General features: G+C 33.3%; 1 protein-coding gene across 1 annotated transcript in view; it reads right to left on the bottom strand.

The window, feature by feature from the left end:
• The window catches only part of LOC123710331 (5-hydroxytryptamine receptor), a 51,870-nt gene that overhangs the window by 2,073 nt on the left and 23,719 nt on the right, over positions 1-26,078 (bottom strand). The window contains exons 2-6 of the mRNA XM_045662153.1: positions 12,342-12,411; positions 7,990-8,163; positions 2,089-2,222; positions 1,192-1,301; positions 115-408 (exon numbers count right to left, since the gene is read on the bottom strand). Of these exons, the coding sequence (XP_045518109.1) occupies positions 115-408; positions 1,192-1,301; positions 2,089-2,222; positions 7,990-8,163; positions 12,342-12,387 (758 nt within the window). The 5' untranslated portion in view covers positions 12,388-12,411. The remainder of the gene's footprint in view (positions 1-114; positions 409-1,191; positions 1,302-2,088; positions 2,223-7,989; positions 8,164-12,341; positions 12,412-26,078) is intronic.

Below are 26,078 nucleotides of genomic sequence, written 5' to 3'. Positions count from 1 at the left end.
ACAATAAATATTATAAAAAATCTGCGATAAAGACCCTTTAAGTGTTGTGCCTGAATGTATGTATAAAACAAAAGACGTATAACAAACTTTTGGCATCACGTAATTGTAACTCACCTTCGCCTTCGTATTCGTCTTCTTGCTGTCTGGAAAATCTTCCAATACAAGATAAGGATGACAGCCAGCGGGACATAGAAGGTGGAGCAAGTAGCGAAGATCTGGTAGGCAAGATCTTGGCTTACGAGGCACTTCTGTTGTTGTGTTATTCTCGCGAGGTAGTCTGGGTCTTTCCAGCCCAACTGTGGAGCTAAAGACACGACCAAGGCTGCAGCCCAGACGAGGAAGATCATTGTGAAAATACGCTTCTCATTCCTTATGTGGATGTAGTCGACGTTTGTGACGGCCCAGTATCTGAAAGTGTGTCGTATGTTAGCGTACAAAGTAATAAGAAAGTTTTCTCATTTAAAAAGTGTTCCCGAGATAACTAATAAATACCCAATATATTTTTTAATATTTTCGATACGTATTAATCAATCAAAATCATAACATTCCCGTACTCAATACACTTTTAATTAAATGGAAATTTTCGCTTACGAATGAGGCATACGTTATCATCTCAATTTATTAACGTTGTTTATTTCGAGACTACGAGAAAGAACTTTTCACTTTCAGTCTGCTGCAAAAAAATAATTTAGTTGGTATTATAAGTTCAGTGATTACTTTAAGCATAACCGCGCTGAACCACCATTGCTTAGTTACAAAAACACAAGTTTGCATGTTTTAAGGAAAACTTGTTGCTGGATATAAAATATTCCGACTAATACATAAACAGTAATACAGCCAACGGCTAGCGCTACTTGCTAATGTTATTAATAGTTATTCAGTAATGATCAATTAGTCAAAACCCAATGATATTCTGGCCTATTGACTTGCTCGCATCTGTGGCTATGAAACGCGGCGGAATGTGGAATGCTAGGACCGTATGTCTGACTTTGATTGCACTGCCTGAAATACTCCACATAACTAATATTATGGTGGCTTCGAATAGGTATTTAATGAATTAATTAAATTTATTGAATAAGTTATTGATAACATATTTCAGCGCGTATACATATTACAGATATCTTTGACTAATGAAAGGTAAGCTTAGATTAAAATCTATAAATTATGTATTGCCTGATCTGTATACATTACCTGTCCGTTGCAATGGCAACGAGATGAAGGATTGATGCTGAACTGCAAAGAACATCGCTCGATGTCCACATGTCACATAGTTCAGGTCCCAAAATCCAACCCTGGCTAACCTGAAGTTATAATTAATGAAATATTTTAGTTAATGTTCTTCAAAATTGTATTCAATATCAGATAGTGTTTCGTTTGAAATAAATGATACTGTTACATAAGAAGGATCGATTTTTTATTATGATAGGTTTGAACCGCTGATTAAATAATAGGTCTGCAAACGGTCAAGTTTGTAAATTCTATTACCATGAAAATACTAATTTAGTATAGCTGAAAGAAATTAGGTCGCCACGAACAGAAGGTAACAGTAGTGATAACAACAAGGGACACTGGGAGATATTTTATTATTTGATTTATAGATACTCAATACGCAATTACTTTGATCTGTTTTGATTGCAGCTGGATTTATAGAGATACTTAACCCAGTTTTACGACTCCTTTATGTAGTAGCCTAAACAATCTCAATTTGAATAATTACTTAAAATGTCGTAAATTGTGAAATCTTGTTATTAGAACTGTAAAGTCAAATTCGTAATTGAACAGGATCTTAAAGTACTTTTTCAACAATTTTACAGCGTCAGTGAAGGGCGAGTTGTACATTAAAAAAAGTATGAGAGATGTACAAAATTCCAATAAGCTTCAAATTTTAAATTGCTGTAATTGAAAATGTAATTATTTGACATAAGAGTATACAAACGGTTGCGTTAACTAAAGATCAGATCAAATAGCTGCTTACTAACGTTTTATGCTAAAAGCATTAAAAATAAACACAACAAATTCTATTTGACCCATTTGTATTTTTCCGTCATCGATCACTTCAATAACATATGCCTGTTATGGATGATATACCTCATAGACAGCTCCGAGTGGCATCACAAGACAAGCCACCATCAGATCAGCCACAGCCAGGGATGCCACGAGGTAGTTTGCTACATTCTGAAGGTTTCTTTCAATTATGATTGCAGCTATTACAAACACATTACCTGGGAACAAGTATATACATCGTATTTAAATAAAGAACACCTTGGATGCACAAGTTTAACGTACATAAGAATAATAAAAACACTTTTAAAGTGAAGGGCGTAGAATGGAGAGAAGGCCTTCTAATAAACCCATAGCTACCCTTTAATTAGCACGTTTTTGTTTTACAAAATACTTTTAAGGAGCCCACCAATTATACCAGGAATTACGTGATGATGATGTTATTATGTATAAAGTATAAAAAAGGCACTTTAAACTTAACAAAAATTTCTTATTTGCAAACAAAGAGGGTAGATAAAATCTACTCACAAGAATAACAATAAAATATTTTTAAGTAAACACTTAAGAACTATACTTATTAATTCGCTGAAGGTCACTGAGTTATTTAACATCTTAAAAAGCATATTTCTGCAAAAAATAAAAAAAAGTGACAACATTCTTAAGAAGAAGCGTCACTTACATTTTAACGTTAATTATCAAAATTGACAGCTATTATTATTATCAGAAAATTGTTCTTATATTATCTTTTTTTTTTCACATTACGAGAAGTAGATCACATCCATCATCGCATGTTAAAGCACCGTGTGTTATTTATATAGGAAATAATGAAACATAAATTATTTGTATGGTAAATAAATCTTTTCTCGGCTCCGGATATATTGTGAAGAGGTATCATACAACCTTCCATTAGATTTGCCACCCCATATCAACACTTCTGAAACGAGAGTTTCATTTTGTATTGCGAACGAATCCCTATGCCCTTTATAGCGATTCTTATAGCTCTTAGGCCGAGTTCATACTAAATGTTAATGCTCAATTATTACTACAAAATTTACAATTCTTTAGCTTTTAATATTTTATTTAGAATAGGTCTGGGTAATAAACGTTTCATTCAGATCTTTGGGTTTTTAAGTCAGTTTCAAAGTAGGAGTCATTTGAATTGCTTGATCGATTCCATAATTATTACAAGATGAATACAATAAAAAGTTTTTTTTAGAATAGAAAGATGTTTATTTCCCTAGTTCATATGTTTCATTATGTCCATAAGTCGATGGTGTATTCGGCCTGTGGGTGTGTCACCTACTTACAGTCTACCTATCTTTGTCCTAGAGAGATATGTATGTAAGTGTCGTGTAGTGTGTGCTGTTAGCTTGTGAGTGTGTAGGTACAGAATAAATTTATATAAGTTCATAATATTGTTCTATATTGCTTATTTACAGATAATTATAATTTATGGGGACGTGGAACGGTCGTTCGCTTTCTGAGCAGCCGACTCCTGTCTTTTTTTTATATATAATCCATTTCACCTAGTCTAGCATTAGTTAGGAGGGGGTTGTGCTGTCCGTATCCGAGGTAGGCTTCACCAGGGGTCTCTAGAAGATCGATCTAAGCTGCATCTCGCGGAGTTGACGCAGCATATCCTCGTTAAGGTCTTGTGCACGGAGATGTCATGGATCCCAATCTAGCATATCCCAGAGTATCGAGGTTTCTAGTCGTCTTAGGAACAAGATGAGTATGTTACTACTCAAATTCATAAAGTTTAAAAGTTACCGACATAGCGATATATACCAGCGTGGCTTGATTAGGTAATACAAACAAATCTTCTTTAATGACTTGCCATTATAAAATACATATAATATAAGCGTGATAAATACATTCTGTTCGCGCCTTGTTAACTGGATGTCTATACAAAATACAAACTCGCACGCCAAACTTTCGTACACGCGAACCTTGACCCATGGGAAAGTAATGGACTGAGTATTTACTTTTGTTCCGTTGCTTTTCATCAATATAACTTTTTTTGTCTACATTTATGCGATAAATAATATATTGAGGATCACAAGGGTTTTTTTTACCTTATCCCTTTATCACATGGATTAGGGCTCATGAAAATCAGTGTTAATTATTAATAAATAATTAAGTTAAAAAAATATCTTTACTTTAATTGTTTTTAATATTAAAACTTCTATAGTTTATGTATAAAATTAAGACAAGAGTTAGTTATTTCTACTATTTGTGACTGTTAAGGCTAACTGATAAGGGTGGCCCGCACCGATTTTTCTTATAATTATTTTATTGAATTTGAATTAAAAAATACAAATAACCCTGAAATTGTACCCGTCCACTATTAACCTCATATATAATAGCGATAATAGTACTATAATAAACTGTGTATAATGTACAATGCCAGGTCAACTTGTATATATAAAATATAACATTTTATAAACAAATACGAATGTTTTTAAAATTTCAATATTGGTGATCACATAAATATTATTTACCCATATTTTATATGTGAAAATGCGACATTACTATTTCCAGCCTTAAGATAGCTATAAAACAACAAAGCAACCGCCACTTAAGCGACGTTTAACATCGTACGAGTATCGTTAAACAAAAACGTATAAGCTATACGTGCCTAATAGTCCGTTAGAGCCCACTTAACCCACATCCACTACTTGACATAGGTTTGTGCAACTGATTCTGATGACTTCCCAGTAGACCTGACACTTTTGCGTTTTACTTTTTATCTGACGACCGGTGCTGCTTTTATCTGTAATCTGGTGGTGCGTTGCCCCGGAGATCCAAGTCACATTGCCAAGCAAACTTGGAAACCACCACAATAAATCGAGGCCGACTAAAAGAGCTTCCCAAGACCGATCACGCTGGTTTTCTATGCTGGATGTCCTCTGCATCTCGAGGACATTATGACTTACTCGTTTTAGGCTTACTTTAAAAGATTTCCTGCTAAAGTTCTGCCTATTTAACAATTAGAGAGATAGAAATATTTTATGTACGAGTTATCCTCCATTACAGTCGCTTTCAGGGTCGTTTATAATCAGTAGATTGTCATTTAAGCAATTCAGAATAGATTACTATGTATATACAAAAGTTTTGTGTTCGTAACTGCCTAGTACCTGCCAATAGATTCATGGGCGATATATTGTATCTTTATGTTAAAAAATTGAGTGATAGAAAAAACCCTGGACACGATGGCTGGGCCTCTCCCCCAGAGTAATGGATAAGATAATTATTAAAAAATAAACAAAAAACTGCCAATAGAAATATAATGAAATTCCAATAGAAAGCAAAAATGTGCCCTTCACTGCTTTATGCTCCCTTAAATGAATCGGTTACTATTGTAAAATATATATATCTATTTACTGTAAATATATGTATTTTTTAGTTAAAATTGTCCCTAAATTTAAAAGGAATGAAATAAACCAATATTTTTAAATATAAAAGATTTGTGGTTGTTTAACGAAACTCAAAATTACAGGTCGTATTCATTATGTTTTATTATTAATTAAATTACTATATATTTTAAATATAGTAATTTTTAATGTTTAAAGAACTTCATTTCTCATTACAAAATCATATTTTATATACATGAGAAACTTAATATTATGTATATACGAGCGAGATACACGTCCCAATTTTAGTCCACTACATTCAATATGATCTGCATTTTTATACATATACTATATTTTAAAAAATATATATGACAGAGTCTTGACAATTCATTTATGAAAATATTATGCATGTTAGATACAACACAAGTAAGTGAAGTAAAGTAAGTGAGATAGATGATGATAGATATAATATTAACACTAGAAATAAGGATCAAATTGCTCAACCGTCTATTAAATTAGCCAAAGTACAAACATATTTTATGGCGTACTGTGTTAAAACAACACAAATGTTAAAACAAAATAACTTGTGATTCATTAAAAATAAACGAAAAAGAATTTAAAACTTATATTAAAAATACATTTTGTAGATAAAAATGCATGTATCCATGCTGGTCCTACTGTATAGGACAATCAACCCAAAAAACAACTGTTTGCTAATCTAGTTTAGCTTTTATTGAAGTTATACTTCTTTTGGCGCGTTAGGGAAAAATTATGAGAGTAAATTTTTACGATGCGCGCTCCGAACCAACAACCAAAAAACCGACACTCTGATGTTAGCATAGTCAACATTTTACAAATAAAATTTCTTTAATCTCGTAGAAATATTTTTTGTGATTTTAAATAAACTTTATTTAACTAGATATTGCGTTGTAATAAAACTTTCAATGTATTAAATACCTTTTTACTATTAATAGTGTCTAAAAACGTAGAATAACGCGAAACATAAAAAAAAAGATATTTATCCTGTTACGCCAAAGAATAAATAAATAATGTATAACTTCTGACGCTTGTACATAAGTACACAAAAATGTTTAATTTAATTTTTTTTAAATAAATTAACTTTGACGTAGCTCACACACCGTTTGACTATATGTTCCATCTGTATAATGATATAGTTATCTGTTGCATTGTTTTTGTTTAGGTTTTTTTGTTCTAGGTGCATGATCTTCACATACCCTTATCAAATCAATGTAAACAAAATGTCTTAAAAACTATTTCAAAAGAAAGTTTGGAGTTTCTTATCCATTATTTCTTTGGATGGGGCAACTAGAGTAATTTTTAAAAAATATTTTTAACTTCTTGTTTTGACTTTCAAAGGTGGCTTTTTAATAGGCCTAATTGAAATATATGATTTGACTTAGACTTTTATATAGAGTTAATTCAGTATTGTCTATTATACATAATTATCATTCTGATTTAATAGTCTTAAAAAGGATGCGACCTCGGAGTAGGATTTTTACTGGTCATATTTTATTATAATTTTATAGGTTGGTTAATTAATTAAAATGTTCAGATATTTAATTTTCCCATTTACCTTTTTGATAAGTCTGAAGTAAAAGGCAGGGGCGTGTCAGGAAAAATTTAATTACCCACCGTGGCATAATTTTTCATTTCGGGTTAATTAACTTTTCCGAACGGAAAATTAGGTTTTGACGTGATGTCAGTTGACAGGTTTCTTTAAGGATTTATCGGTATACAGTATTGGTTTAAACAAGCTGGGATTAAGTTTAAATTAAAACTTTAAAAACTGAACTTTTTAATTTTAACTGGATTTAATATATTTTATTATAGATTATATTTCTATGTTAAACTCCGTAGGTTTTATACAATTAGGTTAAGGAGTTATATGTTGGTGCTATTCTTGGTTTATGTATTTAATTCATACATAAAGATAGCAAAGCTAAGATAATAATAATTTACTAAAAATTAAACCCAGGACCTCTTACGCTATGTGCGTGAATGTATTGATATTAACATATACCATACAAATAATTATATGCTATCAAAATCCATCTTCTCGTCTTCAATCTAATTTATCTTAGTATAAACATAAAATATATAGTTTCGATTCACTTACGAAATCACTGCATGCAAGAATAAGAGCTGGACTAAATCCCATGTAAGCTGAGTATTTCAAAGCGGAATTACATAATATCATTAGAGACTGTATTTTGGGAATATCATTTAGGCACTTTCGTTAATATAGCCTGGAGTCGAGCCAACGCCGCTGCCAAGTTCGCCCAAGCTGATATGATTACAAAGAAATTGTGGATTATAAACGTGTTATTGTCATCGTTAATCAGTATTTCGTACCTATTCGCATTTAATGTTTGAATTGACGTGTCAAGATTAGTATGTTAATGTGTTAAGTTATTTTGGATTATTTATATGTGCAAGGGAGCTGCTATGTTAATAATGTATATAGCGTCAGTTTGGGTCATGTTATAGGTTTTTTCTTTTAGTACTAAGTTAAGAACATACATATAAGTCATGGGGGTATCTAACATTTGACATTTAATCTTGTCAAATAATTTCATACGAGAAATGTTGCCTTGACCTGTAGAGAAGTTCTTACCAATAATAGTGGCTAGAATGATGAGCGCCAGGACGACGGACGTCACCGCCATGAGGACGAGCGACGTGACGTCACTGGTGGTAGCATTGCCCGTCACGTTGGCGGTGAGGTTGCAGCCCCACGACACAGCGTCCACCCAGGAACAGTTATCGTACCACCCCGTAGAGACTTCATCTGTAACAATGAGTAGAGAAAATAATTATTGTTTTTTTCTTTAATATTTATGCTTATATATAATTATTTTCTATGTATAGTAGTATAGTTAGCAAAATTGATGCAAATTCTGAATGTTTTTTTTGAACAGATGGCAATTGGACAGACCTGTTAAATGACATTTCCGTCCATGGAAGGATCGCAAGTGCATTGCCGGTATTTTAAGAATTGTTAAGCTCTATTCTTGTTGGACCCTTAGTCGAATTGGTTCGTAAATTGTTCAGTGGGCAGCTGGTTAAATAGTTTTAGCTGGTTCATTTCTCTATATTTTTTATTTGTACTTCATATTACGTATATTATTAAGTGTACTTTAATTAAAATATTGTGTTCCAGATTAATATGAATTCAATTGTAATAAATTAACACAATTCAATGGAGTAATAAATTAAACATTAGTGAATAACATTTGGTTCAATTTTGCAAAGTGCAAATGGTTTTTTTTTCTATATTATTATATACTATTCTACCTTCTAACTTCTTCTACTTCTATTAATTTTGTATGTGTAACATTTTCTCGTTCGTATCAAAAACACCTTAACAAAAATACCGTCGCATAAAATTAATAAAAAATACCACAGTTTAGATTTTAGCGTAAATACGGAAGAATTTGTACCATAACGTCGTAGCGTTTTATTAAGTTTATAATCAGAGTCACTTCGTTATATTTGAAACCAAATGTATAACTAAATTATTTTTAAATGATGTATATTTTCCGTCCCATCTCTGAACATGAATTCGCCACTTAACATTGAGAGCTCTTTGCGTCCTCTTTTGCCAATGAAATTTTCCGATTAAAGATGTAGCATTTCACAAACACACTTCTTACTAATATTACCTTACATTATATATTCACACTTAGTATTGGCGATTGATTGGAGTTTATGACAAAATACTCAGTAGGGCATGAACAATAGATACCTTATATATAATGAGAATATATATTTAAGTCGCAAAGACATTGGAAATTTCAACAAAAAGTTACAACGTGTCAGTCTGAACAGTACGGATTTTTTTCAATGCTGTTATAGCTGATGTATCCAACATTAAAAGACGTAAAATAGTTTCGAAACGTATACATCCAAATATCTTTCAAAGTAATTTAGCTTGCCCATTCCGCCTGTAAACACTTTTAAACCCTTCATTTTTGCCCGGGTTTAATCGACCAATCGATGTCCACCGAACCGTGACTCTTAATTTATATTTATCCGGAATTCTAGTGAATTATAACGGTCGTAATCGCATACTTTACAGTTAATTAATCCCGCACAAAGCTTAACTGTGCCCGCCTAATGGAACATCTACAATGACAAACGAGAAGAAGGAAATCTCATGGAAATCTTTGGTAATTTAACCTTTTTTAATCAGTGATTTAAATTAGCAACATTGGGGAGAGGGTGTCACTTTATAATTATAATACGCTGAAGTAGAAAAGAGAACACTTGTGGTATTAAAGCGGTCGAGATATATATATATATATATATATATATATATATATTGTTTTATATAATACAATGAGGGGCAAACGAGCCTGCGGGACGCCCAAAAATGGCAATCATCGCAGCCCATGTACACCCATTTTTAGTGCGTGGATTGCCGGCCTTTGAGGAAGTTATACACTCTTACTTTGACCAGTTGGTGGTCGTATCTCTCAGGGAAGCCCACACCGGGAGTCGATTCCACAGTTCGCTAGTTCGCAAAAGAAACTGTCTTGTGAAGTGGACTGTGGAAGACTTCCTGATGATGATGATATTTTGAATTGATACGGCTCGTACGGTGTTGAAACAAGTGATCAACCCAAAAAATCTTCAGAACATTCCTAATAGCACACTTTGTAGAAAACGCATAGAGACACAATATCTCTGCGTAGAGTGAGAGAATTAATCCGATCAGTAAAACGTTGGAGATGTTGTTGTTGATGACATATATTGATACCCCTAATTAATTATAAGTAGACATTACATTACACAGACTGGCGATCTTTATCCCAATTAAAGAGATCACACGCTGTTTTGGAATTGGTGTAACCCCCACACCAATTAATACAATATTTTTATTATTTAATTGCAAATGCATGATTTTCGGATAAGTATATTCTAAAGAAACAAAACAATTTTGTAAGATTACAAAAAAAAAATTGGTAAAAATGTCTAAGCATTTTCTTAAATATATTTATCAATAATAATTATAATGCAATGATGTGTTGAGCTGAAAAATTTATGAGTACAAACTAAAGCAATTGAAATTGAAACAATTCGGTGAGCTAAATCCAAATGACTGACTGTGACTGATTTATATTTCGACCGAAACCACTGGAGTGAATTGTGTAGAATTTTAGTATTTAAATAATTGCTTTATATCTAGTTTTCAGTAGATAGAGAAATCGGTGATTTTGTTTATAAAAGATTTGTTTGAGAAGAAATAATAACTAAGACAGTTACTAAATAAATGTATTACTTATATTTAATAATATTTAATTAATTCATATCAACTCAGTTTGAGATAGAATCATCGTTCTATATTCAAATATGAAGATATAATTTTTAGTACAAATAATATTTTGATAGTAATATTTCTTAAAGAAGTTGATTTATATTCTTTAAGAAATTGATCGATATAGTCTGAAATTAAAAAAAATATTTATGTAATAGCGTAAACCCAAAGATCCTAGGTTCGAGACCCAAACAGCAATTAACGAGCCAGGAGGCACAAAAGGCACATTGCCTAAAATAATGATAAATGTGTCTGCTCTAACCATTACATTAATATTAGGATTTTGATATTTATGTTAACATGGAAAATAACATGCATATTAGCAAAATGATATTCATTGGAGTGTTCAACATGACTTGAATATATATGAAAATTTTAGCTTAATAAAAGTGAGAAAACGAAGTTCATTGAAAAGTGTTCTTCATACGTTTATTAATTAAAATTTAATTGCAAAAATGCTCAGTCATTTGAACGAAGCGAGTCAGTGCTAATTAGATCGTATGGAGTGACGATGCACATACTGGTTCATTTGTTTTGAGCTGTGTTTGAATTTCTGAAGCCGCGATTCTGTTGGATCGGATATTATTATCTTCTTGCTTATTGTTGTGTTCTTAAACCGTAAAGAGGATAATTCTGTGCTTTTTACCTGCGTATCGTATCAGAAGGCGTATTGATCGATCCACTCTCTTTAATTGTCAATAATGATTTAGGGCATGTCCTGTATATCGACGATAAGCAACGAGATTGAGGTCTTGTTTTATAATACGCGACAGAGTCCTAACGGGAACCTTCATTTCTCGTGATAAGATTTTTGGCTTCCTAATGGGGTTTGAATTCTGGCTTTAACAGCATTAAAAGCCTTTGTGGTTCTAACAGCGTGCGGCTACTCCGATCTTTTCTAGTCTTCGATAGACGAAGTGTTGTCGTATCTGTTGATAGTACGATATACGAACATACGGTTGATACCAAGCGTTTGAAGTGTTTAGAATATGACCGAGGGCTCCATACCCACTTCGTGCAAGGCGATCACTGCATACGGTTGATACCAAGCGTTTGAAGTGTTTAGAATATGACCGAGGGCTCCATACCCACTTCATGCAAGGCGATCACTGCAATCCTATTTTCTATAACACCCCATTCCATATTGTAATTTGATAATGTACACGAAAAAATAAGTGAAATGGAGGAAAATCAGAAGAAGTTAAAATAATATACGTGTTCCAAATTCAAATTAATTAAAAGTTGAAAAAAAAAGAAAAAGTTTTTATGTAACAGTATTTATTGCCAGATTAGTTATATGTTACGAGACTGCACATGCAATGAGAACCAACCTCCATAATTTCATCATCATCACTTATTTGTCTCAGGTGTGATTTCTGGCAAAGCAATAATCACACAAGGCAAGATTTTTTTTTCCTTTTGTTTGCCTGTTGTTTACTAATTATAAGGCTACGTTCATTTTTCTGATAACTATAGAAGATCATTTACTCTTACACCTACCGTTAAAGCAAACAGAAATGAATCTCCATGCTCCAAGGGTTAAATATTGGTTAGTAGTGTTATAGGCATTAAATGTTTTACAAGACCTCAAAATGGAATGTTTCTCTGACTTACAGCTAACTTATACGTATATCATATGTTTCACTTACAGCTGGTATCATTGATCCCACGTGGCGGTGTCCCTGATAAGTTCATGGTCGCACCGAGCCGCTCGTCCTCCTATAACAAAAAATAGCCTCAATGACAAATATCAACAGTTAAACACATATGTTATATGTTATACTGTATATATGTTATGTATTTGTTTACAAGAAGTTAACTCATTTTAAAAATATAAGGAGTAGATAATCTTAAATTATTTCATAGTGTTTACAGCAACGACTTCAATCATTGAAATTAAGCTTTTGTCATTAAGTGTCAAAAGTCTCACGTATATCGAAAACGTATTGGATTTTGATACACGGAGCTCGTGCTTCTTCTCAACTCGAAGCTGAGGGTTAGGTTCTGCGATGATAAATCAGTGAGGATTAACGGTTGTATAGATTATATATATCGAATTCTATTTCATTTAAAAGTATGAGTTTGAGTTTTAATTTCGGTATAAAATTGCATTTTTAAACAATACCGAAAAGTTGGATAGAACTTCACTGTCATTTGTTTGTAAAAAATCACAGTGATCATAATGATTTAATTAAATATTTTAAAAATTGCATCAAGTGCACTCAATACAAAACAAAATTTAATTCTAAATGCAAGGCCTTTTCAATACTTAAATTAACTTTAAACTTTTCATATAAAATGTTTCGCCGAGAAACTTTTTAAATAAACATTTTACCGAACATAAAAGGGTGTTTGATGAAAGAAAATAAAGAAATACGAGTTAGGAGTTCATTTGAGTTGGATTTTTAAACTTTTGCTTGTTTGAAAGTTTTTAATTTAAATTCCTAAATGTGTCGCTCGAGTTTATACTTATTTATGCGGCTATTAATTATTTATTAGCTACAAAAGTTTGAATTTGATAAAAGCAGGCTCCATCTATATTAATGTAGGCTATAATATCTTATCTTAAAAATCGATTGCGGACGTGCGCTTGTAGATTGACAGTATGCAAATTTATTTTTCTTACTTGTGCGCAATAAATGATCGTTCATATGGCGAAGAGAAGATGACACCGGCATATTTTAGAAAATAAAATCGACGACATGACGTGCGTATAATCGCCGATCCGCCCAAGCCCGTTTAGCACATTTTACCCAAAAATTTCTTAACACCCACCCCTTAGCATTTTTTGCATGGGTTTCTTTGTAAAGGTAGTTGGAAAACGTAGTAAATGCTAAATACATATCAGATAATATAAAATATCAAGATATACATTGATTGTATTGTTCCAGTTAAACAAAGCAATGTCAAGCGTTGTTCTATTTATATCTAACACGCCCTCTTATCTACTTAATTAATAAATCCGTCAAAAGTTTTACTGTGGCAGGTCGTTACATTTGTAGCGTGTAAGCACAGGCCAATGTCATTGTCGACATTTATTCTCCCCGAATTTCGGTGAAATGACCCGAGCTCCAGGCCGTTTTTCTCGCAAATGAATTCTGGGCTCCGATTCGTTTGTTTATGTTTCACGAACTTACATTTATACACTTATACAGCATAGGGTCTGGGATTATTATTTTATTTCGGTAAGGTTGGCAGCTGTTATTGTTTTGTATTAAGAAAAAATTGTTACGAAAAATTAAAATTTTTATCGCGTTAAAATTGAATAAATATTTGGCTAATCCTCGACGCCGAAAAGCCAGTCAGCGTAGTTACGTGGAGCAATTTTAGTGTGTGGATCGCAGAGAATTAGGGAGTCGTTAGTAGATTGCTATGCCTAATGCAATAGGCGCTCAGCAGTAGCTAGTATTCAAGTTTTAGAGCAATTATAGTTGATGATACGATCAGTGTGATACTAACACAGCATTTGTGAGTAGCAGAGAAAGCACGTGAGGTGTTTAACTTATGTAATTGTTATCTACCGACTCAAATATACACTTACTAAACAAAATTCTAACAAGCCAAAGTTATATAAATCAACCATCTATAAGTGACAAATAGATCTTTTCAAATCCAAATACGAAACATTATCAGATTAACTTGTATGAATGTGATATTCTTGGTTATTGGATAATTATAAATTTTGTAAATATTTCACACTTTTATTATATGTTTATTTATTATGTGAAAAATTAACTCGGAAGCTTAAAGTCATATCAGATGGTACTTTTTGATATGAATCAGCGAGCAACTTAGGAAACAGACCAAGTTTCTCCAGTCCCATTTATGCGTATAATGTTGACAATAACTTCTTTAATTTAATCTTACTAAAATTATAGCGTAAAGCTGTTAAAACTAAGTATTATATAAAGAATAATGTTTGGAAACAGGTGTGATTTATGATTTAAAATAAGAAAAAAGAAATCAAAACAACTAAATTAAGCTCAAATACAGTCAACGGAAAAGTGGATTTTATGAATTCCAATCTCATTCGTTAAAGTTGATTAAATTTTTCTCATTCTTTCTTGAAATACCGTGAAGCGTGCACGTGTTTACGAAACAAGAGAAAATTGAAGATATTTTCAAGGATTTCATCTACACTGAATCGAATGAAAACATAATGAAACTGTTTCAAATAAATATTGTTTTCGTACTATAAAGAGATTTATATGTATATAATTGTTTACTTCTTATATTAACAAAATCCCGTGTTATCTTTCATTTTTGAAAATTTCAACGGTCCGAAATAGCCTTGGTTCATTTTAAACAAAAATTATATAACATTCAAGTGTCAAAAAGCCTGCAATCGTTGAGTATACGGGTATATTGTAATTATCTATATAATTTTTTGACTTAATATATTTCAGAATAAATGACGTTTGTATACAGTATACTTAATTACAATCCCATAAAAAAAGAAATTAAATTGTTTGAAATTAACACATTAAAAATAATTTTTGTATCTCACATTCTTAACTCAATTATGAATTTTACTTATATAAATTATTTTCATATATGATTTTGATTAGTTTTTACCTATTTTTAGTATATTATTTCTTTATATACCTACGTATAAGTCTCGTATTCACAATTTGCCATATAAAAATTCAAGGTCACTTGTTAGCAAAAAAAACTCATTCATGCCTTCCTAATTATTTATTATAACCTACCTAATCATATCAATAGTAAGTTATTATAGGAAAAAACGAATAAAACGTCCTAGTAAAAGAAAATCCTTACCAGGACGACCTGAAAGAAATAGCTAATAGGAAAAGGATTATCAGTCTTCATATTTATTTTTGATAGTATATCAAATACTATTTGTTTTGTATGAGAGAACGTGTTAAATATTTTTTCGTTTAATTTGCATCTAGTTTTGGCCTGATACAGGTATAATATGTATTCATCATTATGTTTGCTGTTGGTTTATGTTTTCCCGCATGCAAATATTGGTTCTGTATTTAGGCGTCTGTTTATTTTTCTCTAACGTTTTATAACAAAACAAATACAATGTTTAATGTTATTAATTTTTGTGCTGTGTAATTTTTTGTACATTTATAAACACATTTTGCGACGAATAGAATATTTGCAATGCAGGTACATTGCTATCTTGAAGAGGTAGTTTGCCGAGAAACGTGAAGAAATAACTGTGTAACTATAAAGTAAATATCAAGTAATTAATAAAAGCACAGTCGAGATATACAATCGGTTGTGGATTGTTGACGCACGTGTCAGTGAGATTTTAGTTTTTTTTCCGGTGTTTCTGTGATTTTCCAAAGCTAAAATAGTTGTTATTGTTTTATCTTCACAAAACTAAGGGTTAGTTTTGTGATTGGTGTAGGTAAAGTATAAAATTTAAACTTATATAGTCGCTGCAGTTCCAGTAAAATGGATCCTGACCCCGAACCTCCCGACCCGGGAACCTTTTCTACGTCTCGCAAACACAAGGTGAGGAGAGAAATATGCCTTCTTTTAAAAAAACAATTACGGATCCCACTCAGGCGAACCCGTCTGTTCAACACCTATATGTCCACCCCTCCTTTTCCGATGGCCCTCGATCGTACTCTAATGATGATAAAGGTCCATTCATTGTCCAAGTTTCCCGGGAAGTAGAGGACCCATCTTCTGGAGCGTCGTTCGGTGCTATTACATTCGGTCAGTTTATGCATAAGCACAAAATTAGTTCTGTCATACACGGTGGTGTAAAAAATGAAGGCCGTAATAAAATTACCGTTGAGTTCTCTTCTGCTGAAGCTGCCAACAACTTACTGGTTAACCCGATTCTCGCTATGTGCAAGTTTAAAATTATTATCCCTTCTTATAACATAACCGGAATGCGTTGGTCAAAGGTGTACCGTTGGACTGGTCAATTTACGAACTCGTTGATTCATTAGAGCTTCCTCCTGGATATGGTGAGGTGTTAAAGTCAAGGCGACTGAACCGAAAATCAGTTACTGAGGGTGTCACCACCTGGGTGCCTACCCAATCTGTTGTCCTTACCTTCAGGGGACAAATGCTCCCTTCTAAGATTTACTCTTACCACACTTCCCTCCCTGTCGAAACCTACAAACTTCCAACCATACAGTGCCTGAACTGCTGCCGTTTTGGTCATATCAAATCGGTCTGCCGATCTAAGCCCAGATATTACAGGTGTGCTCAGCCCCATACAGGTGATACGTGCGAAGTCACCTTAGTAACATCCACATGTCTACAATGCTCAGGTAAACATTTTGCTTCTGACAAGGGCTGTTCAGAATTTACTCGACAGCAATCCATAAAAATGGTGATGTCCCAGAACAATATCTCATACATTGAAGCAGCAATTCAGTTTCCACCTGTCCGACGTTCATATGCTGAGATAACAAAAGAAATGTTTACCCCTCCTGTCTATTCTCTAAGATCTCCTCAAACAGTCCAAACTCCTACCAAAACTTCCTATCGCCAAACAATCTATCGCTCCTCTCGTCCCCAAGCTTCTCTAGCAAAGGGGTACGATAGAACAGCTCACCAGACTATTGTTGGTGAGTGCTCCTCATCTCTCCAAAATGGTTGTGTTCTCAACAATAATGTTGACACCCTTCCCTCTCAGGGCAAAATGTTAGAATTTATTTCTGAATTCCTTCTCAGTATTGTCGCCCCATGTAGCGAAATTCCCTTATCGCCCAACGTTGCCAAAAAACTATCCCAACTCTTTAAATTATTACAAAACGGACCCAATAACCCTAATTCAATGGAATAGTAAAAGCTTACGTTCAAGAAAACACGAATTGATCTCCCTCATAAACCCACAATTGTTGACAGGAGGACACGGAGACATGGCTGAGACCTGGTTACCGATTTCGGGTACCTGGTTTCTCCTGTCTGAGGGATGACAGGAATGATGGGTATGCGGGCAGTGCTGTCTTTGTACGGCATTCCCTCCCTTTCTACCAAATTCCTCTTCCTACCCATAGCGAACAGATTAATGCTGTTGCTGTTCGTACCTTAGATATTTCTTTTGTATCTTTGTATATTCCTCACCCTTCTCCTTCTGTTCTTCCCGAAATACAATCAATTTTATCATCCCTTCCCAGCCCTATCATAGCCATGGGTGACTTTAATACCCATCACACTATGTGGGGGTGCCACGCTAGTGATAGGTTTGCTCCACTGCTGATTGACTTACTCGACGTTGTCAATCTCTGTATCCTCAATGATGGCTCCCCAACTCGCAGGGTATACCCTAATCAGAATCCCAAATCTGCAGTGGATCTCACCCTCTGCTCCCCTAACCTGGCCTCGCAACTAACTTGGAACGCCCTTGAGTCCACCTATGGCAGTGATCATTTTTCCATACTTATTACATTAAACAACAAATCCTTACCCCTCTCTTACCACAACTCCCTTTTGAAATATATACTCAAAAAAGTAAACTGGAAAGAGTATGCCCAATCCGTTGATTGTATGGTAGACTCTCTGCCGGATTTGGAACGTGAAGAAAATGTCTTGTCTTGCTATGATCTATTTTTAAATTCTCTCAAATCTTCGGCCGATTATCAGATCCCCAAAAAGCACTCTCCTAAAAATCTGCTGCTTTCCTCTCCCTGGTGGGATGATGAATGCAGCGATTTGTTTGGTAAGAGAAGGGCTGCAGAGAAATCTTACTCAGCTTGTATGTCTCAGGAGAACTTTAATAATTATCAGAGGCTTGATGCTAAAATTAAAAGGTTAGTATCGAAAAAAAAAAGATCTAGTTGGATACAATTTTGTGAATCCCTTAGCCTTCGCTCTCTATCCACTATTGTGTGGTCAAATGTGAGGAGATTCCGTCGTTCCCTGAACCATGTTGATGCTTCTTCAAATAACCCTTCTGACTGGATTAACAACTTTGCAGACAAATTGGCTCCACCTTTCGTTCCCTATGTGGACTCATTTCTGAGTTCTATGCCAGCTCCAGCTTCCGATGAAATGGATGCTCCCTTTTCTTTCTCTGAGCTTCAAATCGCTCTTCATGGTCTCAAAGATTCGACTCCAGGGGAAGATGGCGTTCCATATTCCTTCCTGGCTAGACTAAATGACAAAGCTAAACTTTACTACCTTAAAATAATAAACAAATGTTTTGAAACTGGTATTATACCGGCATCTTGGACATCTCAAAGAGTCATTCCCATTCTCAAACCTGGAAAAATCCCTTCAGATTCAAATTCATATCGACCTATAGCTTTCTCATCTACTTTAGCTAAAGTAACAGAACACCTTCTTAAAAACCGACTGGAATGGTTAATGGAAAGTAGAAATATTCTCCCCTCCTCTCAATTTCGGTTCCGGAGGGGTTTGAGTACCACAGACAGCCTCAGTATACTGACAACAGACATTCGCCTAGCCTTTACAAAAGGAGAGTACCTTGTGGGTGTGTTTCTTGATATTGCTTCTGCATATGACAATGTCCTACTTCCGGCGCTCAGGCAGAAAATGCTTAAGCTGAGTGTACCTTCGAGGATGGTTCATCTCATATGTAATCTGCTATTTTGCAGATCTATTCTGATAAAGCATCAGAATACCTCTCTTCCCGCCAGACTAGTCTGGAAAGGTCTCCCTCAAGGCTCAGTTCTCAGCCCTCTGCTCTATAGCATTTATACCCACGACCTCGAACTGTCTGTCACCAGTTTTTGTAATATCTTACAATATGCTGATGATATTGTCCTCTATCACAGCTCAGGCAGTATAGGGCAAGTATCCTGTCGTATCAATTCTGCTTTGCATTATCTAGGCCAGTGGTTGTCTGACCACGGCTTGTCCCTGTCAGCTGGCAAATCTCAGGCAGTGGTTTTTACAAGGAAGAGATACATTCCTACTCTACTCATTTCATTTGAAAATCAAGCAATCAACCTGACAGATAAAGTAAAATTTTGAGGTATTTATTTAGACAATCGGCTGAACGGAATTGCCCACTCTGAACACATAATAAAAAAATGTGAAAAAGGTATTAACGTACTAAGAGCAGTAGCGGGGGTTTGGTGGGGTGCTCACCCCTATTCTTTAAAGTTATTGTATAATGCCTTAGTACGTAGTCATATGGATTACTGTATGTTTGTTCTGGATCCCTTTAACAAATCAGCTGCTGGAAAATTAAACAAAATTCAGTATAGGTGCCTAAGAATCATTCTAGGTGCAATGAAATCCTCCCCTACTAATGCTTTGCAGGTTGAGTGTGTTGATCCTCCTCTACACATCCGCCGGCAGTATTTATGTGACCGCTTTGTTAGCAAGATGTTACAGATATCATCCCACCCTCTTTGGCATCGATTAACCCGACTATCAAATGTACTATATTCTACTCCTTATAAAGCCCTGGTATACAAACCTCCCATCATCACAGACCTTGGTCTGATCAAAGGAGCCCCAGATACCAACATCAAATTACAAAGCTATATTAATCAAAATTGGTCAAATCATCTTCTTATTTACACTGACGCATCAAAGCTGTCTCCAGATGGCTGTGTTGGTGCTGCCTGTTGGGTTCCTCGGTATAGAATTATCCTGAAATTTAAATGTCCTCCCGAGTCTTCAGTGTTCACAGGAGAGGCCACAGCTCTATTTGAAGCAATCCTATTTGCACACTCCCATAACATACAACAGACAGCTATTTTGACAGACTCTTTAAGTTGTTTAATGTCCATTAAAGAGAACCCATTTCGTAGCAAATCATTCATCATCATTTCCTATTATACTAAAAATCAGGGAGACTCTGCTCTCTTGTAATCAAAAAGGATTGTCTATCATACTAGTTTGGATTCCTAGCCACTCAGGTATCCCAGGAAACGAGACTGCTGATTCATGTGCCAAAGCAGCTGTTGAGTCAGGTTCTCTAGATCATTTTAAAAATTCAGCTCAGGATCTTTGTTCTCTTGCAAATATATATCTGGACAGAACGTGGAAGACATTTTGGAATGACTCCAAATCGGTTAAGGGTAAGTTTTATGCTTCCATCCAACCAAACATACCAAGACAACCCTGGTTTTGTTATTATCGAAATGCAAATCGCTGGATTACATCTACAATCTCGCGTCTGCGTCTTGGACATGCTTGCACCCCTGTTCATCTAGCCAAGCTCCGGATTAGGGATCACTCTATCTGTGAGTGTGGCTTGGATGAAGGCACTGTATCTCACATACTATTTAATTGTCCCAAACTAACTTATCCTCTTTATGACAAGTCCCCCGTCCTTTAAGTGTTAAATGTTTGTGGTTAGTCCATATTGTAGATTTTTATGTAAATATATAGAAAGCAATAGAATTAAAGTGTAATATATAAAAATTATTCATAAATAGTAAACAGTATTTAATAATGCTTTTACTCATATTTTGTGTTGTCTGTGCTGTCTCAAAACTAACAATCCAATTTCAACTATTTTTTATGCATATTCAAAATTAGCTTAATTATTATTTTTACCGATCAATCTCCTTCGTGTCTTCTCCATCTACCGACACTGGCGAAGTACCTTGTGCCCAGTTGGCATAAATAAAAGCCATAACAAGAGGAAAAAAAAAGAAAAAGCAGTCACTAGGTGTCAAATGTCAGTTTGAGTATCTTCTCAATATGTTCCCCCAGATTCCATCACTGTCATAGTTTAGTGCACTTTATCGCAACGTTGCATTTTCATTGGTGCATTATTAAATTAAGAAAATCGTCCTATACTACAATAAAATTGTGTAAATTTGTATAAAGAATGGACTGATCCTGACTAGGACTTCCAATACAGGGTGTATATCAGTCCTGGGTTTGACTCCCGGCGACACGAATTCCGCTTACACGCTATGTACCTAAACATAGCCAATACCGAGGTGTCGGTTATTTTAAATCACGTTAACTGAAAATTTTAATTAACATAGGTCTAAAAGATTTCGTTCAAAAATGGTAATTTAATTATATCTGCGACATTGATCTAAAGAATTAGTTCAATTATGAAGCTGCGGACCCTTTCTATGAACTTTTAAATAATATCTCATTTCGACATTATTTTAGTAGAGATTAGCGTAACTGCAATACAATATATATTTTGTTTATATAAATTTTAAATTATATTTTCAGTGTAAGTGATTTAGTAGTAAAAAAATATAAAGATTTGATATTTTTGTGATAATATTTAAAATTTGATGTAATAATTACTTAGTTAAGTAGTTTTTTGAAATATCAAAAGTTTTCTTATTTACTTACTTGAATATTATGTAATATGAAAAAAAAAACAAATAAATATTAAAAGTCGATCTTAATAAGTTAATGAAACGTGTTTTCGCAAAAAGATATTTAGGTTATAATACATAATAAATAAATCAAATATTTGCAAAAAAAATTAGTAAATTCAGATTGATTTTAAAATATAGAAACACCCAAAATAGGTTTAAAATTTCTTTATAAAAATAAGGTTTTAAGCAGTAAATCATCCAGATCATTAGTCTTTTTTAAATATATTTAATTTTTACACCTGTCAAAATTCAAAATATTAATAATAAAGTGTTATTATGGTGTAAATAAAGTGTTATTATGTAGAAATACTTATCAATTATCCTTGGTACAAGCTTTTTGGCAGTTTGTGAACTATTCGTATACAACGATACGACAATAACAGTTTTGATGTCACTCATGTTTCATACAGTTGAAATAGTTTACGAACAATATTCAAACGATGTAAGTTTCTGCTAACGATCAATTCCAAATATATTTACGAAGCCCTGATTAATATTGTATATTCCAATCTAAAACTACAACGAATTGTTAACCTCCTGTTTTTTAAAGTTGATATAAATGGTTCTACGTCTTAGATTTTGCAATTTTGAGTTCAAAAGCTCTTAAAATGTTAAGGCGCGGTAAAATCTGCATAATTATAATAAATGTATCAAAAAAAATTTTTGATAAGTATTTACTTATTAACATATGGTACAGATAAAATATTTTCTTTTGAATTCAGTCTTTGGATATTACAGTAAACACATCGCTCTTATAATTCTCTATTTGGGCGATAACTGATACAGTAACATTAATTAAATTATATAACAACAAAGCTAAAAACAAAATCTCAAATATGATGTCGCAGATTCAGAACGATTAGTGATAAACGAGTTTCTTGTCGTCACACACGTTAATTCTTAAAAAAATGTCATTTTGCACCTTCGCCATAAGCGCCGGTCACAGAGCAATTAAAACTCAGCGATCGGTCCAATTGACATTAACAATTCTTAACCTGTAAGAAGTATATAATACTGCGTGCGTGCGATTCTAATAAAATAAATGACATCGTGTTTCTTTATTACATTATATCCGACATATATGCATGTGTATCGATCATAAATTTAAGACTAGAAAAAGCGAATATCTAAACAGACATTCAACTTGTAACTTAGTGTTACGTTACTTTGCACCAATAAACTACGCCTTAAACAAATGGTCTAATCGTCACAAAAGAAATAGGTATAATTTCGTGAATTACATTAGTGATGTGCACAAATTGGTCGATAGATTCGCACCGGCATCGATAGAGCATGTAATAAGTTACGTCACTGTTCTATTGAGCTGAACCGAGGAATAATGGCTAGCTATTAATTTAGCCACGTTTACTCGCGTAAATGCACCATGGAATGAGCTGGAATGGAATTCATATGTCTTACAATAGGTAATTATTTATTGGATTTTCTCGGTAATGGAGTATTGTCTTCATTTGTTGGAATCTTAACTCTCATATCTCTTTGTTTCGGTTGCCTTAGACGCTATTTTTTGTAATAAATTTTAAGTAAGTGCTTTTATCAACAAGAAGTTATACGCCATTTTTAAAATAGGTAATAACTTTATCTCGTTTGATCACATAGAAAACAATTTGTCAATAAGAAATGTGTATATTTAAAACATGGTTGTAATTAAGGTTCTATAATTAATGGTAGTATTAATTCCTTATCTCATAATATCATTAAATAATAATAATATAGCCTTTATACTCCTACGTCTTCTAACCTTTTCTCCTATCCTTTCTTTCTTCTCCTGGTGATTAAGGAATTCTTTAAGTCCTGGAATTGAGTGATGTTATCATTATATAAAAAACTGTCAAAATAAACAAGTGATCATAATCATATTTTTTACTGTGAGATACAATAAATATTAGTAATGGTAACCATGGTAACTAACACAGTACTGTTCTATTCCAGTTTTATAAGAAGACTGTTATTGTTTGAGTCTAACATAAACCTTGTGTAACCCAAAGTCGATATATTGGCGAGTACATATTTTAACTGTATATGAAGCAGTAATATTTACAAGTGTATCTTCTCGTCGTGTGCACTCGTTTTTATTACGTCAGAATAAGATGTTTATTTCTAAGAAGAAGTTTGTAGTATTTTCGTAGAGCAAAGACACCATTATCCATTCTTTATTCAGCATGTAGCGTAAGTCAACAGTTAGCGAGGAACGGCAAGAATATAAATCTGTTTAATGAGCGCAATAAAAGGCAGGCAGAGAAATGCAAAAAATGCATTTTCTGGGTCACGCCGCGACCGCACTTTATCTTTCTTACAATTCGTATTATCATTGTCTACAATAGTTAGTCAAGTTCTTTTTTACACTCATTTGCAAATTGCTAGTCTAAAGACATGAATACTTTTCTTGTATATCCTATTAATTAATGGGTCTTAAGATAACGATTCATATACATTTTAATATTGTGGACTTAAACTTGCTGTTTTAAGATGTGATATAACTGAAGTATTGGAAACAAATGATACAACTTAACGCCAAATTGGAGAACAGAACCAATCTAACAAGAGAAACAAATTAAATTAATAATCGTAAACACATCATCACTTTATTGATATATTTTTTCACAGATCAGTATAGATAACACAGAAATTTCTGTGTTCTACTGATTTCCGATAACAATAAATGTCTCTCATGTACGAATTAATATTAAAGAAAATATTTAGCCATGAATCGAAACTAGGATCTCTAGGTTGTATGCTCGTTGTCAATCAAAGAAGGATGACAATTGTCGATTTGTCTTTGACACACGAACCGGAGATGGTAGGTAGATAAAAAATAGATTGTTACATATTTGGCAATATGCCGAACAAATAATAATATTATCTGTCATTACCTGAGTTACGTCATTTATTTCAGTTTCGCGCCAAAAATATCCGATCCATCACTTACCACATCCAGCATTTTATATTATTCCCTATACACAGATGAGGAACGCACCATGCAAACAATGTTATCCTTACATTATATAGGATACAGGTAAAATTTGCTTGTCACGTTTTATCTATTTACAGTATTATTTACCGCGTAAAAGCAACGTAACGCCGCGTAAAAGCAACATTTGATACTAATTTAAATTAGTAAAGTAAGTATTAAATTATTATCAAAGGTTCATAATTCAGGTTAATGAAATTTAATATTTGATGAATGGTAAATATGGTTTTATTGATTAATTCATTTGACTAATTCTTAGCTAGATGTACATTAGTAACGATAAATCTGAAACTAAAAAACGTGCTTTACTTTTATTCAATTCTGTATATATTATGTACATATCAAATGATTACCATGTAAAAGCAAATAATTTATACATAATTATAAAATATATATAATTTATATATGAAAGGGTTTTTTAAGGGCTAATTATTTTCTATGATTGAGTTAGAGAAATTTTAATATTACGTTTTTGCTAAAGAAAAATTATAGAGTTGCATAAAACAACAATTTTTTTTCCTTTTTTTCCAATTTAAAACTGAATCTTCTTATATATTCGGGAGTAAGGTCTAATGCCTGGTGTTATTCTTTAAAAAAAAAGATACCATAAACTGGCAGCGAACATTATATATCAACTAAAACACGCGCGATTGAATCGGCTAATAAAAAATACATTATGTATTGTTTACCGAAAGGCACTTAATATAATTGTCTGGTAACATTGGAATCCCGAAATCCCTAGAGGCACGCGAATAGGTTTATTCGTTTATCTGTCAGTTTGAGAGCACTCACAATAATTGTGCGCAAATTGAACAAATCATGGGGGAATCTTGAGAAGTTTGGTTTTCGTAGTGTTTTATAAAAAGTGATTTTTCAAATATATGAAAGCAAATACTATACTTCGTTTAAACCAACTTGAGATTAATTAAAATTGTTATAACCATTATTATAACAAGACGTTACGTCGAGCAGGTGGGTCAGCGTAAAGGCTTCTTATAGAATCACTTCCTTGTAAGAAAAACAAACAAAAAAGGTGTGGGTGTTTATGACCTTATTTTTTCAAAAATGATCTACTATATGCAACTTTACAGAAATTGGTTAAATGAAGTTAAATTAGATAAAGTTCGATAAAA

Source organism: Pieris brassicae, chromosome 5 (genome assembly GCF_905147105.1).
Source record: "Pieris brassicae chromosome 5, ilPieBrab1.1, whole genome shotgun sequence".
Lineage (NCBI taxonomy): Eukaryota > Metazoa > Arthropoda > Insecta > Lepidoptera > Pieridae > Pieris > Pieris brassicae.
The sequence above is the reverse complement of the archived record's forward strand: the minus strand, read 5'-3'. Positions and strand labels throughout refer to the sequence as shown.